The 15068-nt window shown below is 35.8% G+C and overlaps 3 protein-coding genes across 7 annotated transcripts in view; 1 reads left to right on the forward strand and 2 right to left on the reverse strand.

Annotated features, from left to right (window-relative positions):
- The first annotated feature begins 242 nt into the window (after window positions 1-242).
- Window positions 243-2903, forward strand: LOC107692980 (D-aspartate oxidase). The gene is given in 7 exon segments (XM_074187030.1): window positions 243-414; window positions 667-844; window positions 1640-1742; window positions 1744-1886; window positions 1888-2002; window positions 2005-2115; window positions 2877-2903. Coding segments are annotated over 7 exon segments (849 nt in total).
- A 577-nt stretch (window positions 2904-3480) lies between these two features.
- On the reverse strand, window positions 3481-8991 carry LOC107693148 (uronyl 2-sulfotransferase). 2 transcript variants are annotated; one of them, XM_016492427.1, is made up of 8 exons: window positions 8672-8991; window positions 7651-7688; window positions 7330-7485; window positions 7084-7163; window positions 5936-6089; window positions 5117-5214; window positions 4519-4676; window positions 3481-3811 (listed from the first exon to the last, which is right to left on the reverse strand). In XM_016492427.1, the coding sequence occupies exons 1-8, from the start codon at window positions 8889-8891 to the stop codon at window positions 3540-3542; spliced, it is 1176 nt and encodes a 391-aa protein (XP_016347913.1). In that variant the 5' UTR covers window positions 8892-8991; the 3' UTR covers window positions 3481-3539. The 2 variants fall into 2 exon arrangements, with proteins under 2 accessions (XP_016347913.1, XP_016347921.1); XM_016492435.1 differs by lacking the exon at window positions 7651-7688 and having other exon boundaries at window positions 8672-8736.
- Window positions 8992-10251: 1260 nt separating this feature from the next.
- Window positions 10252-15068, reverse strand: part of sash1b (SAM and SH3 domain containing 1b) — a 95763-nt gene continuing 90946 nt past the window's right edge. For all 4 annotated transcript variants that reach the window (XM_016491735.1, XM_016491727.1, XM_016491745.1 and 1 more), the window contains 3 exons: window positions 13480-14228; window positions 10786-10917; window positions 10252-10705 (listed from right to left, as the gene is read on the reverse strand). In XM_016491735.1, the coding sequence (XP_016347221.1) occupies window positions 10664-10705; window positions 10786-10917; window positions 13480-14228 (923 nt within the window). In that variant the 3' untranslated portion in view covers window positions 10252-10663. The remainder of the gene's footprint in view (window positions 10706-10785; window positions 10918-13479; window positions 14229-15068) is intronic.

The following is a 15068-nucleotide window of genomic DNA, read 5'->3' on the forward strand; positions in this document are numbered from 1 at the left end:
TTGTCTTGCATGGTTTTTAAAGGTCTCTGTATTGTGTGAAGGGGATGATTTTATGTTTGTTAGCTTTGTAAAACAATAGATTTAATTATCTTTTATAGATTGAGTACTTTTTAAATAAAAATAAAATAGTACAGTTCAATGGTGGAACATCAGCAGAAGTTTTATTTATTTATTTGTTTATTTTAAGTTTTATTGGAAAATATAAATGTTAAAAATGGTTGGAAAATTGTTGTTTGACTGAGATGAAGTGTGTGAAGGTGCTCGTGGTTGCAGCAGGTGTGGTGGGTTTATCCACTGCTGTGTGTGTCGCTGAGACGCTTCCATATTGTTCTGTGACTGTTATTGCTGAGACGTTTTCACCGGACACCACCGGTGATGGAGCTGCAGGAATCCTCTTGCCCAAAGAGTTTCCTGGTGAGAGGATGCCTCAAACCTGCCATTATATCATGTGTTTGGCATAATGCCGTTGGCATATTGTTTAGGACACCGATTTGTCAAATTGATTGTTAATTGTCTTACTAGAAATCCCTCTTGAATGGCAAAAGCCTGTACCCTGATAACAACCCTGAGTAAAACCCTGATAACAACAATAACAAAAAAAAGCTAAAAGATGATACATTGAAGTGTTTTTCATCTCTCATAATCTCTACTTTGCTTCATCCTTAGGTACCACATTTTTTAAGGATATTCCCTGCGACAAAAAGCCCTTTTGGTCAGATTTTGTATTTAGATTCAGATACATTACAGATCATGAAATGAAGCGTTTTTCTAATCATAAGTTTGGTCAAGCGTTTACCACATTAAAGTGTGAATGTCTGAACTACTTGCCATGGTTAGAAAAAAGGTACTGTTTAAAGTTTTATAATATACTGTTTAAAGTTAGGCAATTATTAATTATTATTATTATTTTTTTTTTATTTAATTATTTTTCAATTATTATGAAAAAATGTAAAGTTACACACTACCAGTCAAAAGTTTTTAAATAAAGTATCTTATGCTCACCAAAGGCTTAATTTCTTTGATCAAAAATACAGTTAAAATAGTAATATTGTGAAATATTATGACAATTTGAAAGAACTGTTTTCTATTGTAATATATTTTTAAAAATGTAATTTATTTCTGTGATGGTAAAGCTGAATTTTCAGCAGTCATTACGCCAGTCTTCAGTGTCAATTTGATCACTTTTGCTGCATTGAAAAAGCATGAATTTCTTTATTTTCTTACCTCATACTTTTTAATGGTGGTGTATCATGGTTTTCACAAAAATGTTTTTTTTATGACATTGAAGACTGGAGTAATGGCTGCTAAAATGTCAGCTTTGAATCACAAGGAAATATATTAAAATAGAAAACAGCTATTTTAAATTGAAATATATTAAAATAGAAAACGGCTATTTAAATTGTAATAATATTTCACAATATTACTTTTTACTGTATTTTTGATCACATAAATGCAACCTTGATGAACATTAGAAACTTCTTTCAGAAACATTGTAAAACTTTATTATTCCAAATTTTTTAACTGGTCGTGTATTATAGACACACAAAAAATGCAATCATACAATTTATAAAATAAATATAACAACTACAGGATAATAGTAAGCATATAATAAATAAATCAGTGTTATATTTTCCACTAGGTTTAGAGCAGTTGGAGGTCAGATCATACATGAAAAGGTGACTGATCTTCATAAACTGGCCCTGAATTACGATGCCATCATGAACTGCTCAGGCCTCGGCTCTTGTTTTTTTGGTGAAGGATGAGGAGGTCTATCCAATACGAGGACAGATTTTGAAGGTTAGTGCTCCCTGGCTGAAGAACTTCATCCGAGATGGAGATGGCAATACCTACATCTACCCAGGCATCAGGTACGTCAGCAGAGGTGGATGACTGTCGGCTGGAGGTGGATAAGGAGGACAGCGAGGGGATCCTGGAGCGCTGCTGTCGGCTAGAACCGTCCCCGCGAGCGGCTCAGGTGATGGGTGAGTGGGTGGGGCTGCAGCCGGGCCGGGCCGGGCGAACCCGCGGGTGGAGCGAGAATATTTGCATTTACAGGGCCGTCAGGTGCACAACTACGGTCACGGCAGCTGTGGTGTTACTCTGAGCTGGGGAACGGTGTTGTGCCCAATTTTGACCCCTGCCAGATTATTACCCCCCCTAGTATTGGTAGGTTTAGGGTTAGGTGTCGGGGAGGGGTTAGGATTAGTCAATCAGATAGCGATTTCAACGAGAGGGGTAATAATTTGGCAGGGGGTCGAAAATGGGCACAACAACGGCACTCGATCTGCTGAGACAGAGTCTGTTTGAAAAACCACCTCAAGCCAGACTGAATCTGCTGTGTCGTAGTCTTACACTGATGCTGCTTTATATTGATATTTTTGCATGTGCTACTGATGAGAAATGGCACTTTAATCTTAATAACAGATAAATCTGTCATCATTTTGCATCTAAAATATTTAATAATTTCTGTATTATTCATTTTGTTTGATTTCTACATGCCCCTAGTAGGTTGTTTTCAGTATGGAAGTAGAATTTGTTTACAGAATCTAAATCTTGAGAAAGATAAATTATGTAAATTGTTTGATGTTGAAAGGCATTTTCATATGCCAGTTTAATATGCTGTGTTTGAAAATTGTCTTTATTTTTGCATTTCTGCTTGACCATTTTTAACTAATGTTAAATATGCTTTGAGTTTTATGCAGTTTATGTAGTCATTTATGCAGTTATGTTGCCTTTAACTAATGAATGACTTTTAACTTAAATTTACTGTATAATTTATATCTGATTGTCAGTGTAACACCAAACATACCAAAATATTGTTTTGACAAGAAAGTAACTGCTAACATGTTACTGCTGTCGTGTCTTATTTCCCACAGAACAAAAGTACTCTTCATAAGTGTTAATGGATATCAGGTATTCACTCATTTCATTACAGTTGCAATGTGATTGTCTAAAAATGATACAAGGAATTACCCAGGGGTACCCAAGGGATTCCCCCCACCCCCCACCACCACAAAATTTGTAATTTTCTGTCTGTTTGGATGTAGTAAAACACAGATGTAGGAAAAAAAAAACATTGTTTGCATTTTTTTCTTAACCTTAAAATCATGATTATACATAAAGTAGTCTCTCCAGTCATTTATACATGTAAAAATGGGCTGAGAATTGAACAAACAGTTGTAATCTGGCTCAGAAAAAGACTGGGATTATGTTTTTGTGGCAGGTTTTCTGCTTATTACATTTACATTTAGACATTTAGCAGACGCTTTTATCCAAAGCGATATTATTAAGGGATACTATAAGACTTTATCTTGCAAAAGGTTGTCAAAAGCAAAAATTCTACAACGTGCATTATAATTTGTAAGAAAGTCTGACATACTAGAGCAAAATAAATAAATATATATATATATATATATATATATATATATATGGTAAAGATATTACAAATAAACAAAATCATGATTTTCAAGCTTTGCCCAGTTTTATGGTTCAGTAGGACCTGAATGATCATTTATTTTAGACTCTAGCAGACATCTGTCTCAGGTCTGTTCAGTCCACTCGAGTGAGTCTTCTGTGTCCTCTTCCTCCAGCTCCTCCTGTAGGTCTTTCCTCTGAAGCACACTAGAATAAGGTCTGGAGGGTTTTGGGTCAGATCTCAGGCCGATCTTCCTCTTGGTGAGGTGGAACTGAGCTTTGACAAAGTTGTAGAATTTGTACTCGTACTCCATGCGCTCATAAAGCACCTGCAGGGCCTCTAGATTAGGAATCTGTTTGCGGACGGTGCCCGTCATGTTCCCCAGCTTCCTGTATTCTGAATCGAACAGAGACAGTTAAAGATTTAGACACACAAAATTTATGTTAAGTTTAATAAAAAAGTCTTCTGTACATTGATTACACATTTTTTTGTGACTTAATATTAAAAATGTATAGAAATTTATAAATATATACACACATAATTTAAATTATATTTGCATAAATGTACAAAGCATTTTTAATAAAAATATTAAAAATCATATAAAAATCATATTTATATATAAATGACCTAAAAATTATATTTACATACAAATAGCATTTACGTAATTTGACTCAATATTAAAATGTATAAAAATTATATAGAAATCATTACATTTTATATATATATATATATATACTATTATAATATATATATATATTTTTTTAAATATTGATATATATATATAAATACAAATATATAATATAATTATATATTGTATAGAAATTTTACCATTTTAATTTGATATTAAAAATATATAAAAATGATATATACATTTATTTATATTAGGTAAATAAATTTGATATTTTATTAGTTTTTTTTTTTATATTAATGAATATTTCTGACACTGCATTGCATAAAAAAAATAATTAAACAGTGGAATATTAATATAAATATTAATAAATAAATAAATAAAAAAGTGACCAGTCAAACCATCTGAAATATACAACTTATATGAATTTATCCTGCTAAACATCATCTCTGTAAATCTGCAGGAAAAGTCTCACCTGGACTTTTGTAGATGTTCACGACGTCAGAGAAGAAGTGTGGAAGGAGTCTCTCCAGCAGAAGCAGCACATCCTCAAGTTCCTCCAACACTCCTACCAGCAGATAATGATCCAGAACGTTCTGCTTGGCCGTCTCCAGCGCCCACAAACCCGGCTCTCTAGCTCATGACAGATTATTGCACCATACGTTACACTAGATCACTCCTGGCCATCTATTGATAGTACGGCTGCTTTCGAAACAAGAAACTTTGAAACATTTATTAATCTTTTGTTTATAAATCATTGATTCAGAGCTTGTTTCCATCTCTCCCAAGTCTTTTCGGCAAACGATGCTTTGTTACGTCATACGGGTTCGAACATTTATAAATTCCAAAATATTTTCAAAATACACTTTCTGAATTTTCATTGCATTCGCAATGTTTTGACCAGCAGGTGCTGCCAGACTGTGGTGTTTCCAGCGCCTCGATTTGGCTGGTTCACAGTTTCGAAAAAGCTTTGTTTATCCCATCACCATCTATTATATTAATTCAGAGTTGGATGAAAATGCCTGAACCATTAAAGATTAATCACATAAGGAACATATGAGTGTAATGGTCACCTGCACTGAGGATGCTGCCCACAGAAATACGGGATAATGTAGAAGAGCCGGGGGTTGGAGCATTCTGGGTAGCTTTCCAAGATGCATGTGTTCATGTCCTTTGGTCAAGAAGAACATAACGGAAACAGTACAGCAGATGTTGTTTATCCAAAGATGAACAAAAGCAATGTGTCAAAGAGCCACTGGCAACATTTCACTGTTAGTTCTGCTAGTGCCGTTACACTGATTTAGTTGTTGAACTGGACTGAAGCTATGAGAACAATGCTGTGTTTATTCATCCACAAGGGGTCAGAACACACAAATGCCGTGACTGTGGGGTCATTCATATCAGTCTCCAACCAACGGCCCACGCCTGGCTATATTTCCTGCTGCTGAGCAAACAAAACCACAACATTCCAGAGAAAGGTGCAGAAAACCAACAGATGAAAATTAACATTTGAACAGAAACCATGCCTATCCATGTGCATTGTGTAGAACGAATATGACTGCATTGGTATCTTTACAGAAACTGTACACATCTAGTTGTCATGTGTTTTCTCCTCAGATGATGTCACACTGTATGTACTGTATATACACGACCTGTAAAGCATTACCACACGTCACAGGAAAGCCAGCAGCACAGTCAGTCTCACACTAAATATAGACCGAGTAAACCATGTTAATAACCGCTGCCCGCTGAGCAGTGAACGAGGCATTCATGTGTATCGCACAGTCCAGTGTTCATTCACTCAGTGCTCATTAATCTACATTTGTACTGTGTTTCTCTAACTTTGCTTGAACTACTGCTTTCTTCAGAAACATTTGTTTTAAATCTCTTACTAAGTATCTCTCGTCGTCTTTCATCCCAGGGGTCCGGACGACGTGATTCTCTTCCCCCCTCCAGTCGCCGAAGCGCCGGAAGAAATAGTTGGACAGGAATCGGTTGATGGGATCTCTGATGATATTAATGTGCACGGGCTCATCCGTTCTGAACCTGATTACAGTAGAGAGAGGACTCATGTTAGAATATGCCTTATTTTATCTCTGTTTATTACACAGCTGCCTGGACAAGTCAGATATTTTCAAATATTCACCGTCATTCATGGCCAAGTTAGTTTGGTATTCGATATTCCACACTTATGCAGCAATAAATACAGATAACTCTAAAATGGCTTTTCCCCCCATTTTTTTTGCTGAATATAACCCATCTAACAGGAAATGTTCTCAAAACTTTGGCTAACGTTCTGGCAAGTTTCTCTCAAGTTCTGGCAAGTAACGTTAATAGTTCAAAATCACACTTACCTGGTCTTTAAAGGGGTCATATGATGCGATTTCAATTTTTCCTTTCTCTTTGGAGTGTTACAAGCTCTTGATGCATAAAGAATTCTTAAAATGTCAGCACAAAAAATATTTATACATCGTTCATGGAACATTTTTTCTGAAACGTCTTAGCTGGAAAATCATGTTTCAATTCAATTCAAGTAACATTCTCATAATGTCTGCAGAATAATCAAAATGTAATGTTCACATAACCGAGAAAAACATAAAAAAAAAAAAAATGTAAAAACTATGTTTTGAATGTTCAGAGAACAACTAGAAATAATGCTCTCATAAAGTAATGGGAACATTGGCAAAATATTCTTAGAACATATTTTTGTTAGCTGGGAATGAGCATAAATCTGCTACATTGTAACACTGCTTTCAGGTATCCCGTGATACACTTACACGAGTTTGTACAAACGCTAATGTCCCGTTCTTGAGTCTTAATTACAGTTTGTAGTGAAAATAAACCGAGAAGACTTTAGCATTGTTAATATTATTATTAATAATTAATTATATTAATTCATTAATTAATTAGTTATTATTATTAATATAAATAATACATATTAATAATTAATACAGGTGAAATTGCAAAATAAATACACAAAATTACAAAAACAAAATTCTATGTTTTTATTTATTTGATGAGTAGCCATGCATCAACTCACCTGCTAAAATTGAGAAAATGCACATGTCGGGTATAAAGAAATGGCTGAGGAGTTGTGCTGATGTTTCTAATCAGATTTTCCTACACAGAAATGAAAGAAGAACAATTCAAATGAATGACTAGTGATGGTTCAGTGGTGGATGATGGCTGAAATATTGGCATACTGGAATTATAATGATGAATTGGCAGCTAATGTGACGCTCGTAAAACAAGACATTGTTTACATTGGCAATTCTTTTTTGATTACCTGTTCACGTTTGGTGAGTCTGGTCTTGTTGTGAATATCAGAGGAGATGAGAGTGAACCGATGTCTGTCCACCAGCATACGCAGCAACAGAACTATAGTGCGACTGCCACACTTACCCACCCTGTTATACACAACCTGACTTGGGAAAGGTAGAGCCTGCAACAGAGAAAATTCTTGCAACATTCAAAGCGTTTCCACTAAAGAACAATCTTACCACATATTGACATAAACATGTATATGCATCAGTTGATTGTAGGACATTACGGTCACAATTGAGATTCAAGCACTCAAATCTTATAGTATGACATGCAGTGCTCTTACTCTGGGTGCTAAAGGTCCATGGCCATCAGCAAATCTGCCTAAAAAGTTTAAAACAAAATAAAAATAAATAGAAGTGTGCCTGCCATATACTTTACATATAATTGTGCATATTGAATTTCACAAGTAGACGTTGCTGTGTGATACACTCCTTATAGTTCTTGAGATGAAATGCCAAATGTTCCATCATCAGTCTAATATTTGTAGACTTGGGTACTGAAATGTAAGACTGATATCTTTTATATGAGTATTTTAAGAACTGATGCTTTGGAAATCCACAGGTTCTTCCACTCCTCCATCAGTCATTGTAGGACAATGAAAAGCCTCATATCATGAGTTTACATGGACTCGTGTGGAATTCACCGGTGGGTCTCATGCACTGCTCTAAAAGCCAAGAACAACACTGGTGTCGTATAGACCAATAGCAGAGAGAGCAAATTTGACAGTCTGCTCTTTATGAACCTTGACTGATGCCGCTGATCTGAGAACACAACTACAGTATCAGGCTTTGCTAACACTTCATAACCTGAATCATTAAGGTGAATTCAGTTAGTCAAGACATGTCAGGAAACTTATAAGTTCATATTGTGGTGTAAGCAAAAGAAGATCTGTTTAGACCCTAATACTATAATACAATGCTTTTAAGACCCATTAAAGTTACTTAAAAAGTTTTTTTCACTAACTTCATGAAAAAATTGATAAATAAATAAAATGTGAGGTTTTGAGTCAAAAGTCCAATTAAACAAATGCTCGTTTTCTCTAGTAGTGATTTTGTTGAAACACCTAGTAGTGGAAAAAAATACACTGATATACACAAATAAAATATTAACTAAATATATGAACTCAGGACAAGAAAAAAAATAAAAAAAAAAAAAAAAAAAAAAAAATATATATATATATAAATAACTTTTTAAGTAACTTTAATAGGTCCTTTAAAAGTATTGTATAGGCAGACAGCAGATTCCATTGTGCCAACTTACCCCATGACTCCTAATAAACGCACACAGTATGTTTAAGGTCTTACCGAGATAATAACCCACATCCAGCAGGACTTTTGGTGCTCCTCCGTTTAACTGATAGAACACAGAGCCCAGGCAGAATATGAGGAGAGCGGTCAGACAGAAGACCAGATCCCGGCGAGATACTCGGAGCAGAACCACCGCGAGCCAGTTTCCCCTGCGGCTCCTGACGCGCATGTAGCCGCTCAAGTGTTTATGAGAGAGAGGGTTTCTGAAAGTCATCATATTCTCATGACGGGAATCCAGAGAGATGATACTAATCCATCTGATCTCTGTTAACACATCACCGGTGTCACACTGCTCTCAGAGGAGCGGATGCGTTCAGGTCAGACTCTCCGAACTCACCGCACTGTGCGGCGTTAAACCTGCAGGTGTGCACGATGTTTGGGGGCGTGGTGAGACCCTCAGGTTTTTTTTTAAATATATAATTAAATGTTTGAACAATTAAAAACGTTTCAGTGGCCAAAACCGTAAAATGACCAATTAGACATCAGGTACTGTTCACTTTTCTCTAACGCGTTTACAAAAGTAATAGCCACCTAATCTTTAAAGGGGTCATATGATGTTGCTAAAAAGAACATTATTTTGTGTATTTGGTGTAATGAAATGTGTTTATGCGGTTTAAGGTTAAAAAAACACATTATTTTCCACATACTGTACATTATTGTTTCTCCTCTATGCCCCGCCTTTCTGAAACACGTCTTTTTTTACAAGGTGTGCTGTGATTGGCCAGCTATCCAGTGCGTTGTGATTGGCCGAATACCTCAAGCGTGTGACGGAAATGTTACGCCCCTTACCATATTGTGATGCCTGCGGCAACCACATGTGACGACCAAAATTGAAATCACATCATATGACCCCTTTAAGGTAAGCGGTCATTTGTAACTTGAATGTGCAAGGCTTCTGGTGTCTGTTTGTTGTCCTATTATTTTAATAATTTTTACAATTAAATTTTAATTAACTATCTTAATCAAACACTGGTTTGTAGTGCAACTACTTTGACCGTTTACTGTACTTTGTTTTCTTCTAGTTATTAGCGGCTTATGAATCGGAAGTCTCGCACATTCACAAAAAGAGCTTACTGCCTCTTTGCAAAATAAGAGATATTGTAGCACTTAAACTATTTTACACAACATTCATTTCCAGCGTTTGCACATTAGGCTATATGTGTTCATTCTTAGAAATGTATGTACAGTCAAATGACTATAGGCCTACATGAAAATAAACGAATTAGAGCTTTTTGACTTTATTAGCTTTTAAAACACATTTGTCTCTGAAAATCCATTTACAACCTTTCACAGTTCGTTCACACCAACTTGCATTAGTCCATAAAATAACAGAACCCTTCTTTATCACATAAAAGAATGATTATAGATTAAAATGGGTGATAAATGCTACAAGAAAATATTACAGCTGGAAATAAATATGTTTTGAAATCAGTTGAACATTGCTGAAAATATAAGAATGCGGCATACAGATAACATGCTTTTTAGTCCAGCCAGATTTTTATATATATATATATCAAAATAATAATAAAAAACTGCTTCTTTTGAAGAAAAAAAAATGATGATGATGATCTATCCAATATATCCAAACCATATTACAACAAATGTAGGTTTACACTCAGAGTCACTATTATATGTACATTTTCAAAGGCAACATTTATGGTTCACATAAACTCCTAAAAAGTTTTAGTTGGAACTGTTGCATTTAGATCATAACAGATAGAAATCAGAAGTTGATTCAAAAGAAATCACTCATCAGTGACTTCAAAACACAGCCACACATGAAAGTCAAACTATATCAGTTTCTACCGTGCTGTCTAAACCCGAAAAGGACAAAATAAGTCGGGGCACATTCTAGCTGGAAAAACTTTCAGCTGAATCAAAAGCAAGTAAAATGGCACTAGGAGAGGCAATGAAGCAGTACTGCTGTGTGATCATTCCAGCCCTTCCTCCAAAGCTGCTCTCCAAGGTCTGAAATCCATTACGACGTGCTCAAGGAATCACACAGATCTCTGACAAACCTCTCAGTGGGATCTGTGAGATATGAAATCAAGTCAAAGTCAGACTCATTTGTCCAGAATGTGTAACTGTAAGTCATCAGCAGGCAGACTCACGGCTATACGATGCTGCTTTATAAGCTGTTGGACTCTTGTCTGATCCATCACAATGGCAATGTCACCCAAAGGTTTGTCCAGATCTTCAGAATATCTCTGGACCAGAGAGAATGGCACTCCATAACGGCCATGCTGAAAAACAGAAATGAAGAATACTGACTAGATTTGTACATTTTCTGCAGAAAATGTAGGGATTAAACACTGTGTCTATAAAGGCTAATGTTTTTGTGTGTGTTTGAAGAGTGGAGAAAAGTCTGTTTTATATATCCAGTGCATTGTGCTTCATCTTTCATATCATGACTTTTTGGCTAAATGTATTCAACAACAAAAATCTGAGCGCCCATATAGCTACAATAAACTTTATAACCTGTAAGTTCATGAAAACATAATGCGATGCACTCACTGCCACAGACGTGGCCGTAGGCCTATTACTGTCATTCACTGGTCAAAAACCTCGAAAGTGTCTGATCATATATAAAGCAACAATACCAACTCTGACCACGCTGTTTAATTATAAAAAAAAAAATTGTTTTGTTTTTACATTTCCTGAAAGTGGTAGTGGTTTTGAATATACAAACGGGTTTCCGTCCGACAGCGACAATATGTAAATTTGTTGTTTTATCATCACCAACAACAACATAAAGTGACCTATGACCTTGTGCTCATACCTGACTTCAGCTCAAGTTTCTCATTAAATGTGAGTACTACTTTTAATATAAAATCCCGTTTTAATATGCCATTTGAAGCAATGCATGTTTGTGCAATTTTGCTATATTTCAATGCTTAGTGGTGTGCCGTGGGATTTTTTTACTTATCAAAACTGTGCCGCGGCTAAAAAAAAAAGGTTGGGAAACACTGGTGTAGACAATAAGCATAACTTTTTATTTTAAGTGAAAAGATTGTACTATATTTTGTTTCACTAATATTTATACATCAATATGTTTTGAGGGGATGCCATGGTATTCACCATATAAAATAATACAAATCATAATCATAAATAGAAAAATACTATTTTGGTGGTGGTCATTTTTGTAGCCAATAAGCATAATTTTTTAAAGCATAATTTTGTATTTTGAGGGGATTTCATGGTGCTATTTTAATGCTTTATTTCAATAAAAAATAATATAAATTATAATCATAAATAATATAAATTATAATCATACATAGAAAAAATATTTAATACTGTTTTCAATTAATACAGTGGTGGTCTTTTTTGTAGACAATAAGCATATTTTTTAATGAAATGGTTGTACTATATTTAGTTTCAATAATATTTATTATTTAATATTTTGTATTTTGAGGGACTTTCATGGTACTAGACAATATTCACCATTTATTTCTATATAAATAATATTAATAATAGAAGAAAATCTGTACTATTTTTCATACTACACTATATATATATACAGTGGGTACGGAAAGTATTCAGACCCCCTTAAATTTTATATATATATATATATATATATATCAGACATAATTACTTTTATTAGGCTTTGCATATATTTAGACAGACACAGACTACTTTATCATGGATGATTTGCAGATTCTATTCCCACCCAATTTTTTCCCATTAATTTCTTATGCCAGTAATGTTGACCGCGAAAATCACAAGTGTGACTATTTTTTTAAAATTTATTCTATTTCAGGCTCAGAAAGCTCTCGGATTTCACCAAAAATATCTTACTTTGTATTTCGAAGATGAATGAAGGTCTTACGAGATTGGAACAACATGAGGGTAATTAATGACAGCATTTTCATTTTTGGGTGAACTATCCCTTTAAAGGGGTGATGCATTGCGATTTCACTTTTTTCTAATGTCTAATGTTGCTGTTTGAGCATAAACAATATCTGCAAAGTTACGAAGCTGAAAGTTCAATGCAAACGGAGATATCGTCTTTTAAAATTCTGGCAGTTTAATGCCTACAAAAAAACGGCTGGTAGGGACTACAACGAACTACTTACCGGGTTCGTGACATCACAAACCCAGATAAACCCCGCCCTCGGGAAAAGGTAGCAAAGGGGGCGAGGCCATGCTGCGCTGAAACAAAAAACATAGGCCTACCATTAAAAGCCGTGCTTGCACAGGTCCTGCAAGATCTTCTTCAATAATATCCTCTGCTTCTCAATTGGGCTCAAACTGATAAGCGATATTAACGATGCCGTTGTTTACAATACAACTGGAGCACATGACGCTGAGGTGAGGGGCAGGACGCATAGACGTGCACTAGAGGCGGTTTAGCCAATCACAACACACTGGGCTAGCTAACCAATCAGAGCCCATCGCCTATTTCTGAGGGAGGGGCTTCATAAAAGCAGGAAATGATCAGTGTGTTTCTCAGAGAAGGGACAGAGCGGTGTGGATTAAAGGTAAATAATGTGAAAAATAATGCGTTTTTTAAAAAACGAAGCATTAACACGTTAGACTGAACCCCATAAACACAATCAAGCCTAGAAAAAAACCAGTGAACCAACCCTTTAAGACCATTTAGCCTTTTGTAATCAATGTCCACAACAGTTTGTGTCTTCAAGTGTCACAAAAGTCATCATGTTTTGTATCATTCTGATGAGGTAAAAATGAGAAAAAAAATCAAAACGTAAAATTTTTCAGTCTAAATGCCCGAAGACCACCACAGCTTTAACCCGAAGACAATATCTTTAAAATATACCTTGAATTAAGTCAGAAGAAAAACACACCTTGTCAGAATATGGCTCTTCTGTGAGGTCGATGCCATCAGAACACAACTTTTCCTCCACTAAAGTCTCCAGGTTGGCCATTTTTCCAGAAAGAACTTTCTTTGCAGGTCTGTAAATGAGCGACTTGGAGATCCTGGGAATCTCCGGGCCAGAGTTTGACTTAGATGTGCTTGTAGAAACCTCCTTTCTCCCGAAGCCAGCATCAACGCTCTTCAATAATGGCAGTGGAAGAGGTTTTGGAGGAACTGGTGGTTTCATGCGCTGTGTGCATGGAGGAAGATCATCTACAGGCACCTCATCATACTCCACCTCTGAGACGCTGGAGGACAGCTGAGCTCTGTTTACAGTCTCTTCAGATGTGAGAAGATTCTCCTGACCTTGACTTGGATTCTCCTCAATACTGTTGGACACCATTTCTAAGCTATATGGCTGCTTTCTCTCAGGACTTTGGTGCAGATGAAGTTCCTCTAGTGAGAAGTAAAGTTTCCTAAGCTCAGTTTGAGTAGACAGCTGATCCAGTGCACCGCAACTGCGACTCAGGAATCTTCCTCTGAACATGCAGTGGTTTCTTCTCAGATGAAGACTCTTGATGGAGTCGATCTGCAGTGGAAGTGGACCGTCCTGACTGGTTTGTGGGTTCAACCTTCTGGAATGGCAGAGGGGTGGGATGGGAAACTCAGGGGAGGAGAGATGGCTGGACTCAAAGCCTGATGAGGACCTGCTTAAATGAGACGTCTTTTTGCCATTGCCTACGAGAAGATTCATGTAAAGAAGATGTGATGAACATGACAACAACACGCAGGCAAAAATATGAGTTATACAAGTTTGGAACGAAACAACAGGATATATATATATATATAATACTGTTATTCTAAATTGTAATAATATTTCATAATAATACTGATTTTACTGTATTTTGATCAAATAAATGCAGCTTAAAAATAAATGCAAATAGTTGAAAACAGTTGTGCTGCTTAATAATTTTGTTAATTCTTTTTTTTTCAGGATTCTTTGATGAACAGAGCATCAAAAGAACAGCATTTATTTGAAATATAAATCATTTGTAACATTATAAATGTCTTTACTGTCACTGTTAATTTCTTTCCAAAAAAATAAAAAAATCTGACTGACCCAAAACTTTTGAACAGTAGTGCATTTACTTGAGAAAGATCATAGACTTGTGGAAAGTTCTGCATGCAAAGAGAAACTGGCATGTTATGCAAAGTGATGAAATATACAGTTTAAGAGCGAGCAGAACGTTCTGGATGGAAATGGACAAGAGCAGACAGGAATAAGCAGGCGGTTCAGGTGAGTAGATCATAGAGCGTTTTATTCCATAGCTTCTGTAATGACAGTGACTGACATCTCTCCTTCGGTCAGTGACACAGACAGAGCTCGAGTCCTGCGACTCATCAGAAGAGTTTCGTTTGGATCCATGCACACAGACTGTAGGTTTTTTAGCCACAGTTGCATGTACGACATTTGTGAATGTATCTCACAAAACCTGTCAAGAACATTTCCGGGTCATATATAATCCCAAAATCAGAGTTACATTTTGCTTAAAGAAACAAACACTATTTTTAGGACCA

This window comes from Sinocyclocheilus anshuiensis, unplaced genomic scaffold (genome assembly GCF_001515605.1).
Source record: "Sinocyclocheilus anshuiensis isolate Anshui unplaced genomic scaffold, SAMN03320099.WGS_v1.1 scaffold261, whole genome shotgun sequence".
NCBI lineage: Eukaryota > Metazoa > Chordata > Actinopteri > Cypriniformes > Cyprinidae > Sinocyclocheilus > Sinocyclocheilus anshuiensis.